The following is an 18,698-nucleotide window of genomic DNA, read 5'->3' as shown; positions in this document are numbered from 1 at the left end:
CGTGGTCCCTGGCGGCGAACGGGCCCGCGCCCGCCCAGCGGTTCCCACAGCCCCTCCCGCCGCGACCCTTCCCCCCGCGTCCCCCCTCGCCGCGCCCACGTGACGCCCGCGCCGCGGCGGCTCCGGTTACCGCCGCCTCAGTCCCCGCGCCGAGGCTGCGCCGCCAGCTGCCCGCGCCGCGCCCCCCGCGCCGCCGCCAGCACCGCCGCGACATGGCCTGCGCCGCCCCGCGGCGGCCCGCGACCCTGGAGCGCGGCGCGGCCGGCCGCTAGGAGGGCCCCAAGGCGGCAGGCCCGCCGGGCCCCGAGGCAGGCACCCGCCGCGGCCCGGCTCCCCGCGCCCCGCCTGCGCCCCGCCGCCGCCCGGCCCGAGCATGGAGACGGCGGAGAAGGAGTGCGGCGCCCTGGGCGGGCTCTTCCAGGCCATCGTCAACGACATGAAGGTAACGGGGTGCGCGAGCGCGAGAGCGGGTCCCCTTGGGCGTCTGGCGGGGGGCTGCCGTGCCCGCGGGGTCTGTGTGTCCTTGTCTGAGCGTGGCCGGCCTGTGTCTGCTGTGCGCCGGGATCCCGGGCGCCTGTCTGGGGGTGTGGGTGTTCATGTGTCGGGGTGCCCGTGCAGTCCCCGGGGTCTTGCTCGGGGCTGCCCGGATCGCAGCGCCCCCGTGGGTTCGCGAGCGGAGCCTGCGCACACCCAGGCTCCCTGCACCCCAGACCACACCATGAATGGGGTTTGGCTCTCGGGCGACTCTTTGAACCTTTAACAGGTCTTTCCGGCTTCCGCCCCCTCCCACCACCATGCCCTCCCCCCATACCCCCAAGGCTGGCCTTGGAGCCCAGACAATGTTGTCACCACCAAAGCAGGGAAAAATAATAAAGCAGAGAACCGTTAACTCCTTCCCCACTGGCCTTGGCCACTGAGCCCGACCCTGCGACTGCCACTCCCGGCTCTGACCCCCCAAAATAAGCCCAAGAAGCTGTAGGATTCAAGGTTGCTCCAGGCTGTGTCCCTGTGTCCCAGTGCCTCTGTCCTTACCTTGGGAGGAGGAGCGGAGAAGGTTGGGATGGATAGAGCAACCCCAAGGGAGGGCCTTCCCTACCCTACTTCCACACCAGGCCTCAGCTCCAGCCCCTCCCCATGATTGCCCAAGGTCAGGCTGGAGCAGGCCACTCATTCCTGGCCCATTACTGGCTCACCAGGTGGGGAAACTGAGGCCTGGGAATGGTTCAAGGTCATTTAGGAGACTGTTAGACACTATCCCTGACCTCACCCCTCGTTGTTGATCTAGGAGGCCAGAGGCATCCCTCCCCAAAGAGGCAGGGGTTAGGCAGGCCTGGCTCCAGCTGACAGGCAGAGAGGAGGTCCAGCTCCAGCGACAGGATGAGGTCCGGACCTGCGTTCCTCCCCTTCTCTTTTGGGGTGAGGGAAAAGAAAGGAAGAGAACGGGGTTCCCCACAGGAACTCCTAGAGCCCCCACCCTCCCAGCCTATCACACATCCAGGTACACAACACACTCCCACGGTGACATTGCAGGCCCAGGAGGAAACACCACTCACTAAGGTGCAACATGCCCCACAGTGCTCAGGCAGACCTTTCCGGGGTGGGGGGTTGCAGGCATGCTAGGGAACAGCCCCAGGGGCAGCTACCAGATACCTGCTCCCCAGAAAAGGCCTGAAGCTCCCCTGGCCTGGGACGATGGGTACGCAGCGTGTAGGTGCCGCCACCCCCATCTGGGGCACTTCCCCTAATATCTGCATCCCTTGCAAATCCACCTCTGCACCCTTCTGCTAGCCCGCAGAAGTGCCGGCCTCTTTCTGCCCTCAGCAGCTCCTCCTGTCCTGTGGACATCAGAGCCCTGGCACCAGGATCTCCTCCTGGGACCGGGCAGCCCAGACCACCCTCCCCCAGCCACTCCCAGGGCCGGCACCCCCCTCCTACTGACAGCCTCTCCAAAAACACTGCAGAGAGCAGCAGCTTTTGCTCGGAGAAGAGGGTAAGATTGCCTCCTTCCCTCTCCAGTGTATTTGCAAAGAACTTTGGGGTAAGACAGAAGCACACGGGCCCGGATTGTAACAAGAAATTCAGGCAGGATTTTCTGACATGTGGAGGCAAAATGGGAATGGTTTCACCTGGGGTGATGCCAATACAAACATTCCCCTACCTATGGCACATGCATATGTTCTGGCCAGGGACAGAGCAGGCGACTGGGTGACCTGGAGGCCCATCACCTGGCTTTAGGGGATAGCTTCTGGCTCTTCCACAGAGGGTGGCCATGTCTAGAAAATGAGCTTGCCCCAAGTGGCTTCTCCATAGGGTTTCTACAGGCCCCACAACAGCCCACCCTGACCCTTCTGAAGGCCCAGACTCCAGCTTGAAGGTTAGAGGGGAGGGCTCCCCAGCTGCATCTGGAGCCTGAGCACTCAGGGATGGGTAGGGGGCTCTCAGGAGCTTGCCCGGTTTGCTGTACCTCATTGAACTCAGCGCAGATGTCCACTGGGTGTCAGGCTACCCACTGAAGCCCAGAGAGGGGTGAGGACTTCCCCAAAATGACAGGAGTGGGCTCAGCACCTGGGCTGTGCCTCAGTCCCCTCCCCTGCCCAGGCAGCACATTCAGCAGAGTGAATGGGGCCTCCATCTAGCACTGGCCCATCCAGAAAATGGGGTCAGAAATTTTGCCTACCCTCTCAAGAGTGGTGAATGTCACCCAGACACAGAGACCCTGGTGGGCTCCTAGCAGGGAGGCAGGGATCCCACGTCCCGTTAGCCAGCATCAGCTGAGCTTTCCAGGCAGTGCCTCCTCCAGCCTCTACACTGGCCCGTGAAGGAGGTGTGGTTTCCATCCCGACCTTACAGGTGAGGAGACAGGCTCGGGGAGGGGTCCCTGGCCCAGGTCACCTGGAACGCCCTCTCTCTGGGAGTGTAGCCTGGGTCACTCACCTGCACAGCCAGCATTAGGACTACAACCACCACCCAGACAGAGAGTCTCTGAGGGCCAGGGGCCCCAGCAGCCTCTTCACTGGTCTTATCCCATCCACTTTGACACCTCTAGTGACAAGCATGTCACCTCCCCCTCCAGAGTAGCTCAAGCCCACCCTGATCTCAGATACTCATCTCCCTGCAGCCTCTACCCTGACTGCAGTGACTAGTCAGACAGGGATCAGATCCTGACTCAGCCATTCGGCAGCCTTGGGCAAGTCTAGCCTTAATCTCTCTGAGCCTCCTCATCTCTGGAATGGAGGAGATAAGTGTCCGTTTCACAGGCTGTTGGAAGGGTTCCGTGGATCACATGGTAACAGGGCTCAGCCCTCTGAAAGCATTTGATCACCAGTAGCAATCACTGTCCTAGTGAGAACAGCCCAGGGAGCCTGACAGCCAGGTGCAGGCCCAGGGAGGCCTGAGGACCCTCTCCTGGGACACCAACTGCTCCCGCCCCTCAAATCCTCATCTCTAGGGTCCTTTATGAGTTACCAGTGGGGGTGGAGTCCTCAGTACTTAGAGATCGAGGTTCTGGGTCCATCTGCTGAGGAGGCACTGGCCTGGCCTCCTCACACCCCACCTTGTCCCCTCCGCACGAGAGTGGGAGGCCATAAAGGTCTGAGATGGAGTGAGCCTGGCTGAGTGAAGCTGTCGGGATGGGGCTGTCGCAGGGAGTAGGGACTTTTCTCTGCCCAGCTTCACCTAGTCCCTTGCTCTCTGACTGCCCAGAGGCTGCTGCGGGGCCTGAGAAGGTTTCCTGAGGGCCAGATAGCTGCACCCCAGCATCATCTCTCCTCCCTGAAGGTCTCAGCAAGGCTTTGTTCAGGGTAGAGGGGTCGAGGTGGTAGGAGGGTGCCACCTCTCGGAAGACCCTGGGGATGCCCAGGCAAGGGCAACTCCGCAGGCCTGCCAGGGCTGACCTCCCAGGCCCGTTACCCCTGAGCCCACATGGAGACAGCCCACCCACAGCCTCCCCTCCAGCTCTAGCCTGTGTGAACTTCTCAAATATTTGCTTTCCCTGGGCACTGGTTGGGCTGGGCTGGGAGGGGAGGGAGTTTCTGAGGTCCCAGAAGCTGCCCTGTCCCCTTCACACCCCTGCAGGCTGTCCTCCGCTGAAGAGACCATCTCAAAGCTGGCCCTGGGGTCCCAGCCCACAGAGCCTCCCTGTGAGACTGGGTGGGGCAGGGGTCTCCACCTTCTCTTTTTCCTTGGATTAGCCTCAGTGCCCCATCCCACCTGGAAAGGAAGGTTGGAAACCCCTTGGGGCTGGAGCTGTGCTGGCCTGGGGCTCCCCTTCCAGGATTGAGGCCTCCATGGGGCCCTTGGGCCAGGGCTGAGGTTTCTTGGGGACCCAGCAGCCATGGGAAGGCACATTAGCCAGAAAAGCCCCTTGATTAGACTGGACAACTCGGTCGCCAGGAGCCTGGCCTCCCTGCTAGGAAACCCCCTCCCAACTCAGAGCTCTGGGCCAGGCTGGGATAAAGGCCACACTGTGTCCCCAGGAGGGGCGGGGAGCTGGGGGTGGAGAAAGGTGGCTCTGTTGGCTGCACAAGGCCCCATTCAGCCCAGGGCCCGGCTGTCCCAGGCAGGCTGGCCGGGCCCTGCAGCAGTCACACCCTCCCCGGGCCTGGGAGCCACTGCTGCTGGCCGGGGCTGGCTGGCTGGCTGGGCTGGCAGCAGCTTCCAGGGCACAGAGCGGGGGCCCTCGGAGGCCCTGGTTTAGACCTGAAATGCCTTGAGCCTGCCCCGTGCCATGTGGAGCATCCTGGGCGGTGTCCGGGGGAACATCGTGCCCCTCATGCAGCTAAGCCCCAAGCCCCTGGGAAGCCCCAGGACACAGGACCTTCCAGTTACTGTTTTCCTCTCCCTTGAGGGAGGATGTGACTATGGACAGGAGGGGAGGGATGAGCAAAGGCATCTGTTCCCAGGGCCAGGATTTCGTCCTGCCCCATGGCTCTGTCCTTGGTCCTCTGTCCCCCCAGAGGGCCCAGTAGCCTCCCTGTCCAGGGGGCCAGGGCTGCTCTCAGAAACTGCCCAGAGTCTTGACAGAGGCGTGTGGGGAGCCCAGCCCAGTGGAGCCCTGCAGCCCCATGGAGTCTCACTTCCTCTCCCATCTCCTCGGCAGAGCTCCTACCCCATCTGGGAGGACTTCAACTCCAAAGCCACGAAGCTCCATTCCCAGCTGAGGTGAGGCTGCTGAGCGTGCCCCGACTGGGAAGGGGGTGGGGAGAGTGAGGACACCTCACGCAGACCATCCCACTGTCCTTCTCCCCAGGACCACTGTGCTGGCTGCTGTGGCCTTCCTGGATGCCTTCCAGAAAGTGGCCGATATGGCCACCAACACCCGAGGTGGGGAGGGGGTACAGCTGGAGTCTGGGGGTGTGAGCCAGGGAGAGGAAACCAAGCCCGGAGTCGGGATCTTGAGTCCTGTTCCCTAGTGGAAGGGGCCGGTTATTGAGGAAGTGAGTCTCGCCACTCAGGCAAGCAGGAGTGGGTGCGCAGTGACAGGAGTGCGACAGTGGGGTGCTCCTCAGACCCCTCGGCCAGTTGTGCACCCTTTTGTACAGTGAGTCTGATTACGGCTTCTTCTCAGCCACCTCCTCTGCCCTTTTGAGAGCCCACGGGGGCAGGCGAGCCTTCCCTGCTGGCCCTGGCGTCTCCTTTGCTTCTGGTCTGAGTAGCACGGACCTGGGGCATCTGCTCCTTCAGGCGGCGAAAAGCAAGGCAGCGGGGGTGTGCTGGCACTCGCGGCTGCATCTGAGCACACCTGAAAGGGGTTCCTGGTAGGAGGGGATTGGGGCCTGCCTCTCCCAGCTGAGTGAGGGGCTCCTGGTCTGACCACCAGAGCACCTGCACTGCAGGAGGCTGGCACGGCTGGCATGGGCAGGGCCTTGGTCCTGCACTGCAGAGGGGCCCAGTAACTACTGGGGAACAATCAAATCCCCAGCAGGGGCCAGCATGATTGCGGGATGCTAGGGACTGTTCGGGCTGCGGCCGGCCTTCACGGGCCAGTGCGCCCCCTCGTGGCCTTGGCCGGGAGTGCAGAGGCTCCGGCGGGCCCCTTCCCATGCCACGCGCTTGCCTCGCCAGGGGCCACACGGGACATCGGCTCGGCGCTCACGCGCATGTGCATGCGCCACCGCAGCATCGAGACCAAACTGCGGCAGTTCACCAAGTGAGTGGGCGCTGTGGGCTGGCAGGGTTGTGCAAAGGAGACACCCCTGCGGGCCCTGATCTGCACACCCATGTCCACAGCGCCCTGCTGGAGAGCCTCATCAACCCGCTGCAGGAGCGCATCGAGGACTGGAAGAAGTCAGTCAACCAATTGGACAAGGACCACGCGAAAGGTGAGGCTAGGGCTTCCGCCTGGGTTCCTGCCCCCATGCCGCAGAGACCCCACCCAGCACAGCGCTCCTCTCTCATCACCTGCACAGAGTACAAACGAGCCCGGCACGAGATCAAGAAGAAGTCTTCAGACACACTGAAGCTGCAGAAGAAGGCGCGCAAAGGTAGAACCCAGAGCTGCCCATCCAGGCACAGCCCCACGGGGCCCCACTCCATCTACCCCACTGCCCTCTGGGGCGCCCTAGGGCATCGTCCTGGCCAGAGAGCCCTATCCTGGACACAGGATCCTCCAACCTGTTGGGTGGGACAGAGGGACCTTCCCGAACCCTAGACCCAGACCTCCCTCTCAGGGAGGCACAAGAGGCTCTACAGGCCCAGGCACCCCACCCCCTCCCCAGGAGTGGCTCTGTCCATCCGACTGTCTTTCACACATTCTTTCTCTGTCTCTCCTCCTTTCCTCCCACATCCTTCCTGTAGAGCTACTTGGTAAGTCAAGTGTCCGTCTCTCCAGCTGCTCCTCCCGTCCTTGTCGCATTTGTCTGTCTCCCCCAGCTCAGGGCCATTGGAAGGAGCTTCTCCAGGCCAAGGAGGAGGAGCAAGGAAGGCGGTTAGTCCAGTGAGGGAGGGCCTGGGGCACAGTTCCCCTGGGGCCCCCATGGCCCCTGGCCAGGGATGAGTCCAGGGCCCTGCTGGGTCAGTCTGCCAGGTCAAGAGGGGTTGGACTGGGCCGGGTGGGAGGTACAGGCCTTGGCTGCCCTGCCCCCACCTTGCCACCCAGAGTTCTCACCGGTCACCTCCCTGCTTCCTGTCTCACCACTCCTCTACATCATCCTCTCGCCTCTCTCTGTCTCTCTCGCTGCTTCTTGGTGTCACTGTTGCTGTCCTTGTGCATCGCCCTGAGCTGAGTGGGGGCCCACACAGAGACCACCCCCACCCGGCGCCCAGGGACCAGCTCCAGCTCTCCTGACCGGGGCCTGGAGGACAGCTGAGCCCCGTGCTCTACCTTGTCCTGTTTCCACCCACCTCCTAGGAGGCGAGAGGGTACCATCTTGGGGGTGGAGGTCTCCTCTGGGCTCCCCTGAGCATAGCTGTTCCAAGGGCAGCCCTGGGGTTGCCCAGGACTCTGCCCACTCCAGGTCCTGGGTGGTTTTGCAGCTTTGGTGTCTTTCCTGTGTACGTGTCGGTCTGTCCTCTTTGCCTGCTCTGGGGACCAGCCCTTCTACAAACCCTGGAGGTCTGAATGCCCTCCCCAGTTCCCTGGCCCCCATGGCAGTACCCAGCCCCACAGCCAGGGGCACCACCACGGGGCCTGAGCCATGAATGCAGCAAGCTGGGCCGGGGTCCCCAGCGCGGCCTCTCCTCCCAACCCCTCCAGGGAAAGGAGACCTACAGCCCCAGCTGGACAGTGCCCTGCAGGACGTCAATGACATGTACCTGCTGCTGGAGGAGACAGAGAAGCAGGCGGTGCGCCGAGCCCTGATTGAGGAGCGTGGCCGCTTCTGCACCTTCATCACCTTCCTGCAGCCTGTGGTGGTGGGTCCCTCGGGGCAGAGTGGCATTCAAAGCAGCCCACAGTTGGACTGGTTGAGTGGTCCCCTTGGGGTGCTACCATCACCACATCTCAAGAACCAGGATTTGGGAACTGTTGGCCATGAGTTATTTTTGGTAACTTGGTCCAAGCAGGCTGGGCCAGGCCCAGGGTTGACCCCTTGGCCTTGGAGAAAGGCCACTTCTCAGTGATCCCTGGCTGGGTGCACTCAGTGCTAAATGCTCCGACCCAAAGGCCTGTCTCAGCTCATCACCTCTGGTGTGGCCTGGACAGATGGTCCTGCCAGCCCCAGGCTGTGCAGGCCCAGCCTCCAGCAGCCCAGCAGCACTGGCTGGGGGAAGGGCGAGAGGAGAGGCCAGGCGAAGCCTGTTCTCCCAGGGGGGGCAGGCAGGGGCAGGGCCAGCAGCCCTGAGTCCCTGCTTCCTCAGAACGGCGAGCTGACCATGCTGGGAGAGATCACCCACCTGCAGGGCATCATCGACGACCTGGTGGTGCTGACCGCGGAGCCCCACAAGCTACCCCCCGCAAGTGAGCAGGTATGGCCAGCCCTGGGGACAGGACTGGAGGGAATGGCCTGCCCTTGTTTGGGGACAGTAGAGGAGAAAAGGAGACAGTATTTGGGGGAGACAGCTGAGAAGAAAGGACTAACTGTGCCCTAACACCTACTGTGGGGCATCCAGGGCCACCTGTCCAGGTGAAGGGTGATGTGCCCCAGGACCCAACAGGGCCTCAGACTGAGAGCAGATGGACAGAAGTCCTGGACTGACCCTGAGCTTGCGCACCCCACCCCACCACTCTGCTCCCACTGCTCCAGGGTCAGCCCCCGGACAGCCCCTGGACTGCCCCTGAGCCTGCGCACCCCACCCCACCACTCTGCTCCCACTGCGCCAGGGCCAGTCCCCCAGACAGCCCCTGGACTGCCCCTGAGCCTGCGCACCCCACCACTCTGCTCCCACTGCGCCAGGGTCAGCCCCCCAGACAGCCCCTGGACTGCCCCTGAGCCTGCGCACCCCACCCCACCACTCTGCTCCCACTGCGCCAGGGTCAGCCCCCCAGACAGCCCCTGGACTGCCCCTGAGCCTGCGCACCCCACCACTCTGCTCCCACTGCACCAGGGCCAGTCCCCCGAACAGCCCCTGGACTGCCCCTGAGCCTGCGCACCCCACCCCACCACTCTGCTCCCACTGCACCAGGGCCAGCTCCCCAGACAGCCCCTGGACTGCCCCTGAGCCTGCGCACCCCACCCCACCACTCTGCTCCCACTGCGCCAGGGTCAGCCCCCCAGACAGCCCCTGGACTGCCCCTGAGCCTGCGCACCCCACCCCACCACTCTGCTCCCACTGCACCAGGGCCAGCTCCCCAGACAGCCCCTGGACTGCCCCTGAGCCTGCGCACCCCACCCCACCACTCTGCTCCCACTGCTCCAGGGTCAGCCCCCGGACAGCCCCTGGACTGCCCCTGAGCCTGCGCACCCCACCCCACCACTCTGCTCCCACTGCACCAGGGCCAGCTCCCCAGACAGCCCCTGGACTGCCCCTGAGCCTGCGCACCCCACCCCACCACTCTGCTCCCGCTGCACCAGGGCCAGTCCCCCAGACAGCCCCTGGACTGCCCCTGAGCCTGCGCACCCCACCACTCTGCTCCCACTGCGCCAGGGCCAGTCCCCCGGACAGCCCCTGGACTGCCCCTGAGCCTGCGCACCCCACCCCACCACTCTGCTCCCACTGCGCCAGGGCCAGTCCCCCAGACGGCCCCTGGACTGCCCCTGAGCCTGCGCACCCCACCCCACCACTCTGCTCCCACTGCGCCAGGGCCAGTCCCCCGGACAGCCCCTGGACTGCCCCTGAGCCTGCGCACCCCACCCCACCACTCTGCTCCCACTGCGCCAGGGCCAGTCCCCCAGACAGCCCCTGGACTGCCCCTGAGCCTGCGCACCCCACCCCACCACTCTGCTCCCACTGCGCCAGGGCCAGTCCCCCGGACAGCCCCTGGACTGCCCCTGAGCCTGCGCACCCCACCCCACCACTCTGCTCCCACTGCGCCAGGGCCAGTCCCCCGGACAGCCCCTGGACTGCCCCTGAGCCTGCGCACCCCACCCCACCACTCTGCTCCCACTGCGCCAGGGCCAGTCCCAGGCACTTACATGTGCCTGGGTCACCACTGAATCACCTCTGAGACAGGGAAAGCGGAGGCTCAGGCAGGTCTAGAACTTGCCCGAGGGGCACAGCAGAGCAGGCGTTGAGCCTCATGGTGTCCACGGTCACTCTCACCTGGCTCCATGCCAGTGGCAGAGTCCTCGGGAGCGTTCCTTCTCCCTCATCCCGGCCTGACTGGGCAGCGTCCCTGAGGGTCAGAGGGGGCGGATCTCCCCAGGTCTCCCCCAGCCCTCTGGCAGCCCTGCTTCCTGCTCACCACTGAGGAGCTTTCATAGGAAAAGGCTGGGAGGGCTTCACACTCCTGAGGGTCTCCTGCTTGGGCCTGGTTCTCACTTGGGAAGAGAGTTGCAGGGCCCTGGGGGACCCCAGGGAAGGATAAGGCTGCCTCCTGTGATCTCCACTCACCTCCCTGTCCAGGTGATCAAAGACCTGAAGGGCTCAGACTACAGCTGGTCCTACCAAACCCCACCCTCGTCGCCCAGCAGCTCCAGCTCCCGGAAGTCAAGCATGTGCAGGTGAGTAGGGGCTTGGGGGTGGGAGGGCCCAGGGATAACCTGAGAGGGAGTGGGGAAGCTCCCACAAAAACCGCATCCACAGTTTCAGGGCCCCACAATTCACATAAGTTCTGCATCATCGAGGAATTTGCAAGTGTAGAGGGAAAACACCCCCCGGCTCGAGACTGTGTTAGCAGGAGGGTCTGTGCAGGGGCTGCAGGGGCGGCTTTGTTTCTGGAGTAGGACCGCGCGCCAGGCGCCGTGCTCAGCGCTCCCTGCGTTCTCCTCACTGAGCTCCAACACCACTGTACTGGGCGTGGTGGTGTTCCCAGTTCATGGAAGGGGAAGCAGACCCAGGACAGAGTCCCAGCATTTAACCTGCGGGCTCTGCCAGGCCCAGCACGGTCTGGGGGAATAGTAAGAACCAAGAGTGGGGAGAGGCGTGGAGGCTTCTAGAACATGTGCTGAGACCGCAAGCTGCAGACACTCCAGCTGGCTGGTTCCTGAGAGCTGGCACCTGGGCAGCTGCCACAGTCCCGAGCCCCAGCCCAGGCTGCCCCCAGGTCTCAATCACCAGGCAGGCCCAGGGCCAGGGGTACTTCCTGCACTGGTACCAGGGCAGGATTTGGAGAAGATATTTAAGAATCAAGGCTCCTTGGGTGGGAAGGCAGTGAACGCAGAGCAAATTACTCATGGGGGAACCCTCTCTCTGCCTTGGGGAACCCCTTCTGTGCCTGGCACCCCTTCCCCAGTACCACCTCTGGCTTGGCACCCAGGGCATGGAGGTAAGCTGGGCACAACTACTGCAGGGAGAGGAGGGCCCAGGCTTACTGGACCCCAGGTGGCATCACAGAGGGAGGGTTGATTACAGGGGACACCCTTGACCAGGGCTGGGGGCTGGGGGACTTTAGGGTCACACTCAGGAGAAAGCAACCATCATCGCCCAAGAGGGAAGTGGGGCACAGAGGATGTGAGCTGCAGGGCCAGACCCCTTGAGAGGGTGGAGGGGATGAGGCAGCGGTGGCTCCAGGACCCACTCAGACCATCACCCCACACTAGACATCCAGGAAACTGATGCCTAGTGTTCTGAAGTCTGCTGCTCTGCTCTAATGGTGGCAGAGGAGGCAGAGAGACTGCCTCACCTGGCATGCCCTGGCAGCAGCTCCCGGAGCAGTGGGGTGCTCCAGAGGCAGGGGCTGGCCAGCTCTTTGGTACTGTCCCCTGCCCAGGCCCACCCTGTCCCACAGTCCCAGAACCCAGCTCCTGTGAGGCACCTGGGTCTCAGGACCTTGCAGTCTGACATTGTCTTTTCCTTCCTTTGCCCCTCACCCATCTCCCCCACCCTCATCTGTCACCCTCCCTTCCACACACACCCGTGTCTCCCCGTCTGGTTGCTGTGTTCCCCCGTTCACTCCCCCAGCGCCCCCAGCAGCAGTAGCAGTGCAAAGGGTGGTGGAGCCCCCTGGCCGGGGGGTGCCCAAACATACTCACCCAGCTCCACCTGTCGCTACCGCAGCCTGGCACAGCCAGCCACCGCCACGGCCCGCCTCTCCAGCATCTCCTCCCATGACTCTGGCTTCGTCTCCCAGGATGCCACCTGCTCCAAGCCTCCCTCACCCATGCCTTCCGACATCACCAGCCAGGTGAGGGCGGGTGCCATGGCCTCGTGCCAGCCACAGGCTATTTGCGTGTGGGGCCACCTACAGCTGTTGACACTGGCCTGCAGGTCCCCAGGGCCGTCGCATCGGGGACCAAGCCGAGCTCACTGTCAGGCTAAGGAGAGCTGGGGAGGTCTGGGAGCAGCCACAGTGCCCCAGCAGTGTCGGCAGGAGGCTTTTGTGGCCCTGCTTCCTCCTCGTGTCTCCATTCCTTGCCTCCTCCCTTCTGGCCAGAGGAGCTGGGGGTGGGCAGTGGGCCAGCTCTGACCCCTGGGACCGCCCCCTCCTCCATGCTTGGGCCAGCGCACTCTAAACCCAGAGACTGGCCAAGACTCTCCTCAGGTGCAGGCTCTCAGTTCGCCATCCTCAGTGAGATGGACACATGGGGACCACAGAAGACAAAGGGCGGTCAGGCCCGCATGCCCGGGACACTGCGGGGAACGGGAGTGACCCACCTGCAGGTGTGCTGTGCACTGCCCTCCCCGTGACAGCTGAGCTCCCATCTAGGCTGTGTTCCCTGACCCTCCCTGAGCCGGTTCACCTCAGCACAGACCAGCCCCTGCTGCCCTCGTCCTCGAGGCCCCTCCCCCACATTTCCCGCTCCCTGCCCGCCTCAGAGCGCTGTGTCCCAGCCACCCCAGCGGGTCAGAGAAGGTCCTTTCTGTTCCGACTTTAAGTAGTTGTTGGGTTGTTTTTTTCATGACTAAGTATTGAATTTTTCCATTGAGGTTTCTACATATTTTTTTAATCCTTACCTGAAGACATGCTTAGAGAGAGGAAGGGAAGGAGGGAGTGAGAAAGAAAGAGAGAGAAAAAAACACCAGTGTGAGAGAGAAACAAGATCAGTTGCCTTCCATATGCTCCCCAGCTGGAGACCAAACCCACAGCCCAGGTACGTGCACTGACTGGGAATCGAACTGGCAACCTTTTGGTGCACGGGACAGTGCTCAGCCCTGAGCCACTCCCACCGGGCTCCACATACTTTTCTCCATCAATTCTTGTTTGTTTGTTTTTACAGTTACATTGATAAAAATCTAAATCTGTTTATTGTTTCCTCTGAATCCTCACCCTCGGGTGCTTTTTCCTTTTACTTGGTGATCTTGGTTCATCATAAACTGTAAAAAAATCCAGGGTCATCCTGGCTGGTTTGGGTCAGCAGTTAAAGCATCAGCCCGCGGAGCAATGAGTCGCGGGTTTGATTCCAGTCAAGAGCACGTACCTCAGTTGTGGTTCATCCCTGGCCCTGGTCAGGGTCGTGCAGGAGACAACCAGTTGATGTGTCCCTGTCACATCAATGTCTCTCTCTGTCTCTCCCTTCTCTCTCTCGTCCTCCCTCTTATTCTGTCTGAATTACAATAAATAAAAAAATATCCTGGGGTGAGGATTTAACAAAAAATCCAGGGGTCTAACTTAAGGATGATTTAGAGAATTTGACAGGATCCGGTAGGGAGGTGCTCCTGGTTGACCCCCTTTGGGTTCCCTGGCCTGATTCGGGTCGTGCAGAGTGAGCTGCGCACCACGCACCCGCCCGGCCCCACGGTGCTGAAGCTAGCGTCTGCCGGGGGCCCAGCTCCTGTGCCTGCCCTGGCTTTTGTCCTTCGTTCTTTTTTGTTGTTTTGAGTTGGGGGCTTCCCAAGTGGACTTCTGCTCCCACCATTCTACTGAAACAGCTCTGAATATGTACACGACACCCCTCTGTCCTCCTCTGATGGGCCCCCAGCAGCTCCTTGTCACCCTGCTGGGTCTTCCTCTCACCCACCGAATCGGCGTGCCCAGGGGCCTTGAACCTTTTCTCTGACTCCCTCACTGCCAGGCGACCTTGTTCTGTCTCACGGTTGCTGGGTTTGTGGCTCCAACCCTGACTTCTCTGCAAACCCCAGGCCTGTAAATACAATGGCCTACGTCGAATCCATGTGTAGATACCTCATAGGCAGCTCAGCTTAACAAGTGCAGGAGGGGACTCTGGGCCCCACACTTCCCCCAGAGGCCTGTCCTTCTCAGAAAACAGCGACACTATCAACCCAGCTGCTGAAGCCGGACACTCTGCTGCCGTCCTTTATCGGTCTCTCCCTTATCCACCACTTCCAGGCCATCAGCTGCAAGTCCTGTTTTTCATTCTCAAAATGTGCAGTTCTTGGGCTGGGCTGTAGGATAGGTCACAGCTGATGGCGGGCACTCGGGTGCTGTGTTCCCCTGCAGGCGCGCTCGGCCGTGGCCCTGGCTGAGGGGGGCGCAGGGCGGGTGCTGTTATCAGACCATCCGCTGCATGCCGGCCCTGTGACCAGATCTGTTCTCTCCTCTCCTCTGGCCTCCTGCCCTGCCCGCCTGCCTGCCCTGCCCGCCTCTGCATGGCAGAAGTCCTCCAGCTCTGCGTCCTCCGAGGCCTCGGAGACCTGCCAGTCCGTTAGCGAGTGCAGCTCTCCCACCTCGGTCAGTGCTCCCCACCCTCTGCCGGACAGACGCAGGGAGGGCCCAGGTCCAGCCAGAGGTGGTGCACACAGCCTGGCCCCTAAACCAAAGCCCCCTGGGCGCCACTGCAGCCACTCCCCACACACGTGTCTTCTTTCGCTCCTGGGATCTGCTGTCCTGCACTGGCAGGACAGGGGTCATAGCACCCCGCATATTGTCCTTGACCACAGTTGTGAGCCTGAGGCCCCACATAGACCAGAAACCCTGACCCTCTGCTACAGTGAGGGGCCCCTTGGCAACGGACAGCAGGGCAGAGGGTCCCACTGACCTGCCTGCCACACCCTGCAGGACTGGGCCAAGGCCGGCCCCCACGAGCAGCCCTCCACCCTACAGCGGAGGAAGGACCGAGTGGAGCTCCTCCGAGACACAGAGCCAGGCCCTGCCAGTGGGGGCGCCCTGGGCCCCAGTGGGGAGGAAGCTCCGAGACCCCGCATGTCCCCTGCCACAATCGCAGCCAAGGTAGGCAGCAGCTCTCTGGGCATCCAGCCAGGGCCCCACCTTCACTCCCAGGTCAGTGCCAGGAGGCTGGGCACTTGGTCTCAGTGCCAGCTCTGCCCCTGGGGGGAGCTCCCTGGAGTCCAGGCTGAGGAGGGAGCTGGGAGAGAGGCTTCAGCCTCCAGTCTTCCCGGCCCAGCACGGGGAGGAGGCGTCACCGGCCGCCAACGAGCTGGCCCTGGTGCTGACGCGTGGGGGGAACTGGGGGCGAAGCTTCAGCCTCCAGTCTTCCCATCCCAGCACGGGGAGGAGGCGTCACCAGCCGCCAGTGAGCTGGCCATGGTGCTGACGCGCGGGCTGAGCCTGGGGCGCCAGAAGAGCAGCCGGGACTCTCTGCAGTGCTCCAGCGGCTACAGCACGCAGACCACCACGCCCTCCTGCTCGGAGGACACCATCCCCTCTCAAGGTAGGCCCCGGGGCGGGGGCGGGTTCCTGGGCCAGCAGCCCCCTAGCCCTGGCCCACTGCATCCCGTGCCCCCAGGCTCCGACTACGACTGCTACTCCGTGAACGGGGATGCTGACGGTGAGGGCCCACCCGAGTTCGACAAGTCATCCACCATCCCTCGCAACAGCAACATTGCCCAGAACTACCGCCGCCTGATCCAGACCAAGCGCCCGGCTTCCACCGCCGGGCTGCCCACCACCGGGCTGCCCACCGCCTCGGGCGCACCCCCTGGCGTGGCCACCATCCGTAGAACGCCCTCCACAAAGCCCACTGTGCGCCGCGCCCTCTCCAGTGCTGGCCCCATCCCCATCCGGCCACCCATCGTCCCCGTGAAGACGCCCACAGTGCCCGACTCCCCCAGCTACGTGGGGCCCACTCGGGCAGGCAGCGAGGAGTGTGTCTTCTACAGCGACGAGGCCGCCTCGCCCCTGGCGCCGGACCTGGTGAAGGCCTCCCCGAAGAGGTTGAGCCTGCCCAACACCGCCTGGGCCAGCCCGGCCCCTGAGCCTGCTGGCTACCCCGGGCCAGGGGCCGAGGACGAGGAGCAGCAGCAGCTGGCAGCCAATCGGCACAGCCTGGTGGAAAAGCTCGGGGAGCTGGTGGCGGGTGCCCACGCCCTGGGCGAGGGCCAGTTCCCCTTCCCCACCGCCCTGTCCTCCACTCCCGCGGAGGAGACGCCCACCCCGCCCCCAGCAGCCACCAGCGATCCTCCAGCTGAAGACATGCTTGTGGCCATTCGGCGTGGGGTGCGGCTCCGCAGGACCATCACCAACGACAGGTCAGCGCCCCGCATCTTGTGATGGCTCCACCTCCGGCCACGTGCGAAGCAGGTGCAGGGCAGGCGGCCTGGCTGTGGAGCCGCAGCTGCTCCGAGCAAGGCACAGCCAGGAGAGCAGAGCCAGGCAAGCTTTTTTTTTAAGTCACATTTGGCAAAGCCACTTTATGGAAAGAGACACCCAGCTTGGACTTGGACATTTAAACAAGAAGTGACTTATTTAACAGACCTCGCCTCGATGGAGCCTGCAGGCTTTGGACTGGATTTGGAGCCTGTTTTATACTCTTTGCCTCCTCTGCCCCTCCTCCTCCTCCCTGCGGGCCCTGCCTTTCCCACACCCCAGTGAGCCCTGAGCCGCTCCCGCCCGGGGCAGAGGGGCTGGGCCCGCCTCTCCGCCTGGCCGCCTGGCCTGGGCCGACAGTGCCACAGCTGAGCTCCCTGGCCCGGCTGCTCCCAGGGTCAGCGGTGCCCTGGGCCTTTCCAGACTGAGCCCTTCTCCCTCCGTCCCCCTGCCCTGCGTCTCCCTTCTCCTGTCTACCAGGGAGTCAGGGTGGCTGACGGGGAGCCCGGTGCCCGGTCAGCTACTGCAGCGGATTTGACTGGAAAGGTGCCGAGTGGCAGGTGGTCGTAGGGGCTGGTAAGTTCAGAGGCCAGCCCCCCGTGGGGAAAGGGGGCCTAGGGCCCAAGTCAGGTCTTGGGAGAAAACCCAGGGAGCCTGCCTAGAGGAGGCTGGGGACCCTGAGTAGCTTCCATGTCCTGGTTTCTCCTCCCCTGGGGGCAGGTGGGGGCAGCAGGGAAGGAGGCAGGCCTGGGGGCCATGGGGCCAGCCCCCAGGAGCTACTTTCAGATGTCTGGTCCTCGTTTGGACACGTCCAGTCTAATCTGGGTGGCACTTTGCTCACAGCTCCGGCCGCCTTTGGGTGTGAGGACTGGGGCAACCGAGGGTGTGGGGGGGGGGGGTTACTTTATGACTATAATAAAAAAAAGAGCTGACTGGACAAGGACTGTGTATGGGGACAGGGTGGACAATACAGGGTGTGTCCAAGCGTGCCTGAGGGACGGGCCACTGCGGCCTGGGGGGCCCATTGCAGGAGGAGGAGGTCCGGTTAGCTCCCCAAAAGCCAGGGGACAGCTGTTCTCTGTAGCCTCTGGAGCAAAGCCAAATTAAGGGCTTCCTGCCTGTCTGGGGGTGGGGGTGCTCCTCTGGCCAGGCCAGGCTGAGGGCAAATCCAGGAGGATTGGCTTTGACTCTCTGTTGCCAGAGGAGACGCCATCCCAGGATGCACCTACCTCCACCTCACAGTCCTGGCCCCATTCTGGCAGTGAGGACAAGGGTGGGGTGGGCTGGGGTGCCCTCACCCTCCATGCACCAAGTTGTGCCATCGCTAAGCGGGTAAAAGCAGGTGCGCCTCCAGAGAGTGGAGGCTTCCTGAGGTCCCGCAGGCCAGCCGAGAGCTGGGCTCAGGGCGGCAGGGCCACAGGGCAGGGGCCTCTTGGGGTCAGGAGAACAGGCTTTTCCTGGTCTGCACAGGATGAGGTTGGTCTGAGTCTCTGAGCTGGAGATCTGGGTAACTTGTGGTGGGCTGAGGAACCAAGGGTTTCCATGAGTGGATGGAGCCCCGGCTCCCCTGGGTTGACGGAGAAAGGAACCTGTAAGTTGTTAGGTCTGCGAACAACCTTGCCGAGAGCTCCGGCCCCCCCAGAGCCCAGGTTTGGGCAGCTGGCGGGGCCCAGGCAAAGGAGAGCCTGGAGGAGGCGGAGAGCAAGCAGCCAGTCTGGGCAGCCCCAGGATGGGGCTTACAGCACCCCTGCCCTCGGCTGCACCAGGCTTCGCCAGGGCGGGTCGACAGGAGGGTGGGTGCAGGACGTGTGACGGAGCAGGGCGTGGAGCAGTGGGGTTGCGCTGGGTCCTTGTGTCCCCAGAGGAAGAACTGGCCTCCTGGGGTGGGGGTTGGCTTTGGAGGTCCGGGGAGGGTATGCACCCCATCTTGCTTGTCCCCCTTCCCCTCCCAGCCACCCCGGGGTTGTACATAACTCTTCCCCTTGGCCACCTCTCATCCATTTAGTGACCACCCCGGGGATCCTAGCCAGCCATCCCGCGTCACAGACTTTGGTTGGGGGACTTCTTTACATTTGTTTTATTTTTCATTTTGTACAGAGACATTCTTTTCAAAGTCTTTTGACTGAAGTAACTTTTCTGGTGCTGTTGTTAACTTGTTCCTTCTTTTTAATTTATTTCCCCAGCCCAGGCTCCCCTCCTGGTTCCCACTCGCCCTCTCTTCCCTTCACCCCCTCCACATCCCCCCAGCCCATCTGAACCATTTTGTTTCTTTTCTGTT

At 63.0% G+C, this 18,698-nt stretch overlaps 1 protein-coding gene across 9 annotated transcripts; it reads left to right on the top strand.

The window, feature by feature from the left end:
- Positions 1-145: 145 nt before the first annotated feature.
- MTSS2 (MTSS I-BAR domain containing 2) lies at positions 146-17,309 on the top strand. 9 transcript variants are annotated; one of them, XM_036275302.1, is made up of 15 exons: positions 146-442; positions 5,099-5,160; positions 5,249-5,322; positions 6,064-6,148; positions 6,229-6,320; positions 6,408-6,482; positions 6,796-6,804; positions 7,694-7,851; positions 8,296-8,403; positions 10,441-10,538; positions 11,938-12,160; positions 14,531-14,605; positions 14,933-15,103; positions 15,380-15,545; positions 15,621-17,309. In XM_036275302.1, exons 1-15 carry the CDS (start codon positions 374-376, stop codon positions 16,382-16,384), a joined length of 2,229 nt encoding a protein of 742 aa, XP_036131195.1. In that variant the 5' UTR covers positions 146-373; the 3' UTR covers positions 16,385-17,309. The 9 variants fall into 9 exon arrangements, with proteins under 9 accessions (XP_036131195.1, XP_036131197.1, XP_036131193.1 ...); XM_036275304.1 differs by having other exon boundaries at positions 374-442; positions 12,034-12,160; positions 15,353-15,545; XM_036275300.1 differs by having other exon boundaries at positions 374-442; positions 15,353-15,545.
- Positions 17,310-18,698: the final 1,389 nt, after the last annotated feature.

The sequence above is a fragment of the Molossus molossus genome, unplaced genomic scaffold (genome assembly GCF_014108415.1).
Source record: "Molossus molossus isolate mMolMol1 unplaced genomic scaffold, mMolMol1.p scaffold_m16_p_21, whole genome shotgun sequence".
Taxonomy (NCBI): Eukaryota; Metazoa; Chordata; class Mammalia; order Chiroptera; family Molossidae; genus Molossus; species Molossus molossus.
This window is presented reverse-complemented; position numbering and strand designations above follow the sequence as displayed.

Excerpts from the sequence above, each read along its gene's own strand:
- MTSS2 (XM_036275300.1), top strand. The coding sequence starts at position 374 with ATGGAGACGGCGGAGAAGGAGTGCGGCGCCCTGGGCGGGCTCTTCCAG. Across the intron at positions 443-5,098 it reads CCATCGTCAACGACATGAAG|AGCTCCTACCCCATCTGGGA; the intron begins GTAACGGGGTGC and ends TCTCCTCGGCAG. Across the intron at positions 15,104-15,352 it reads CTGCCACAATCGCAGCCAAG|CTTCAGCCTCCAGTCTTCCC; the intron begins GTAGGCAGCAGC and ends CTGGGGGCGAAG.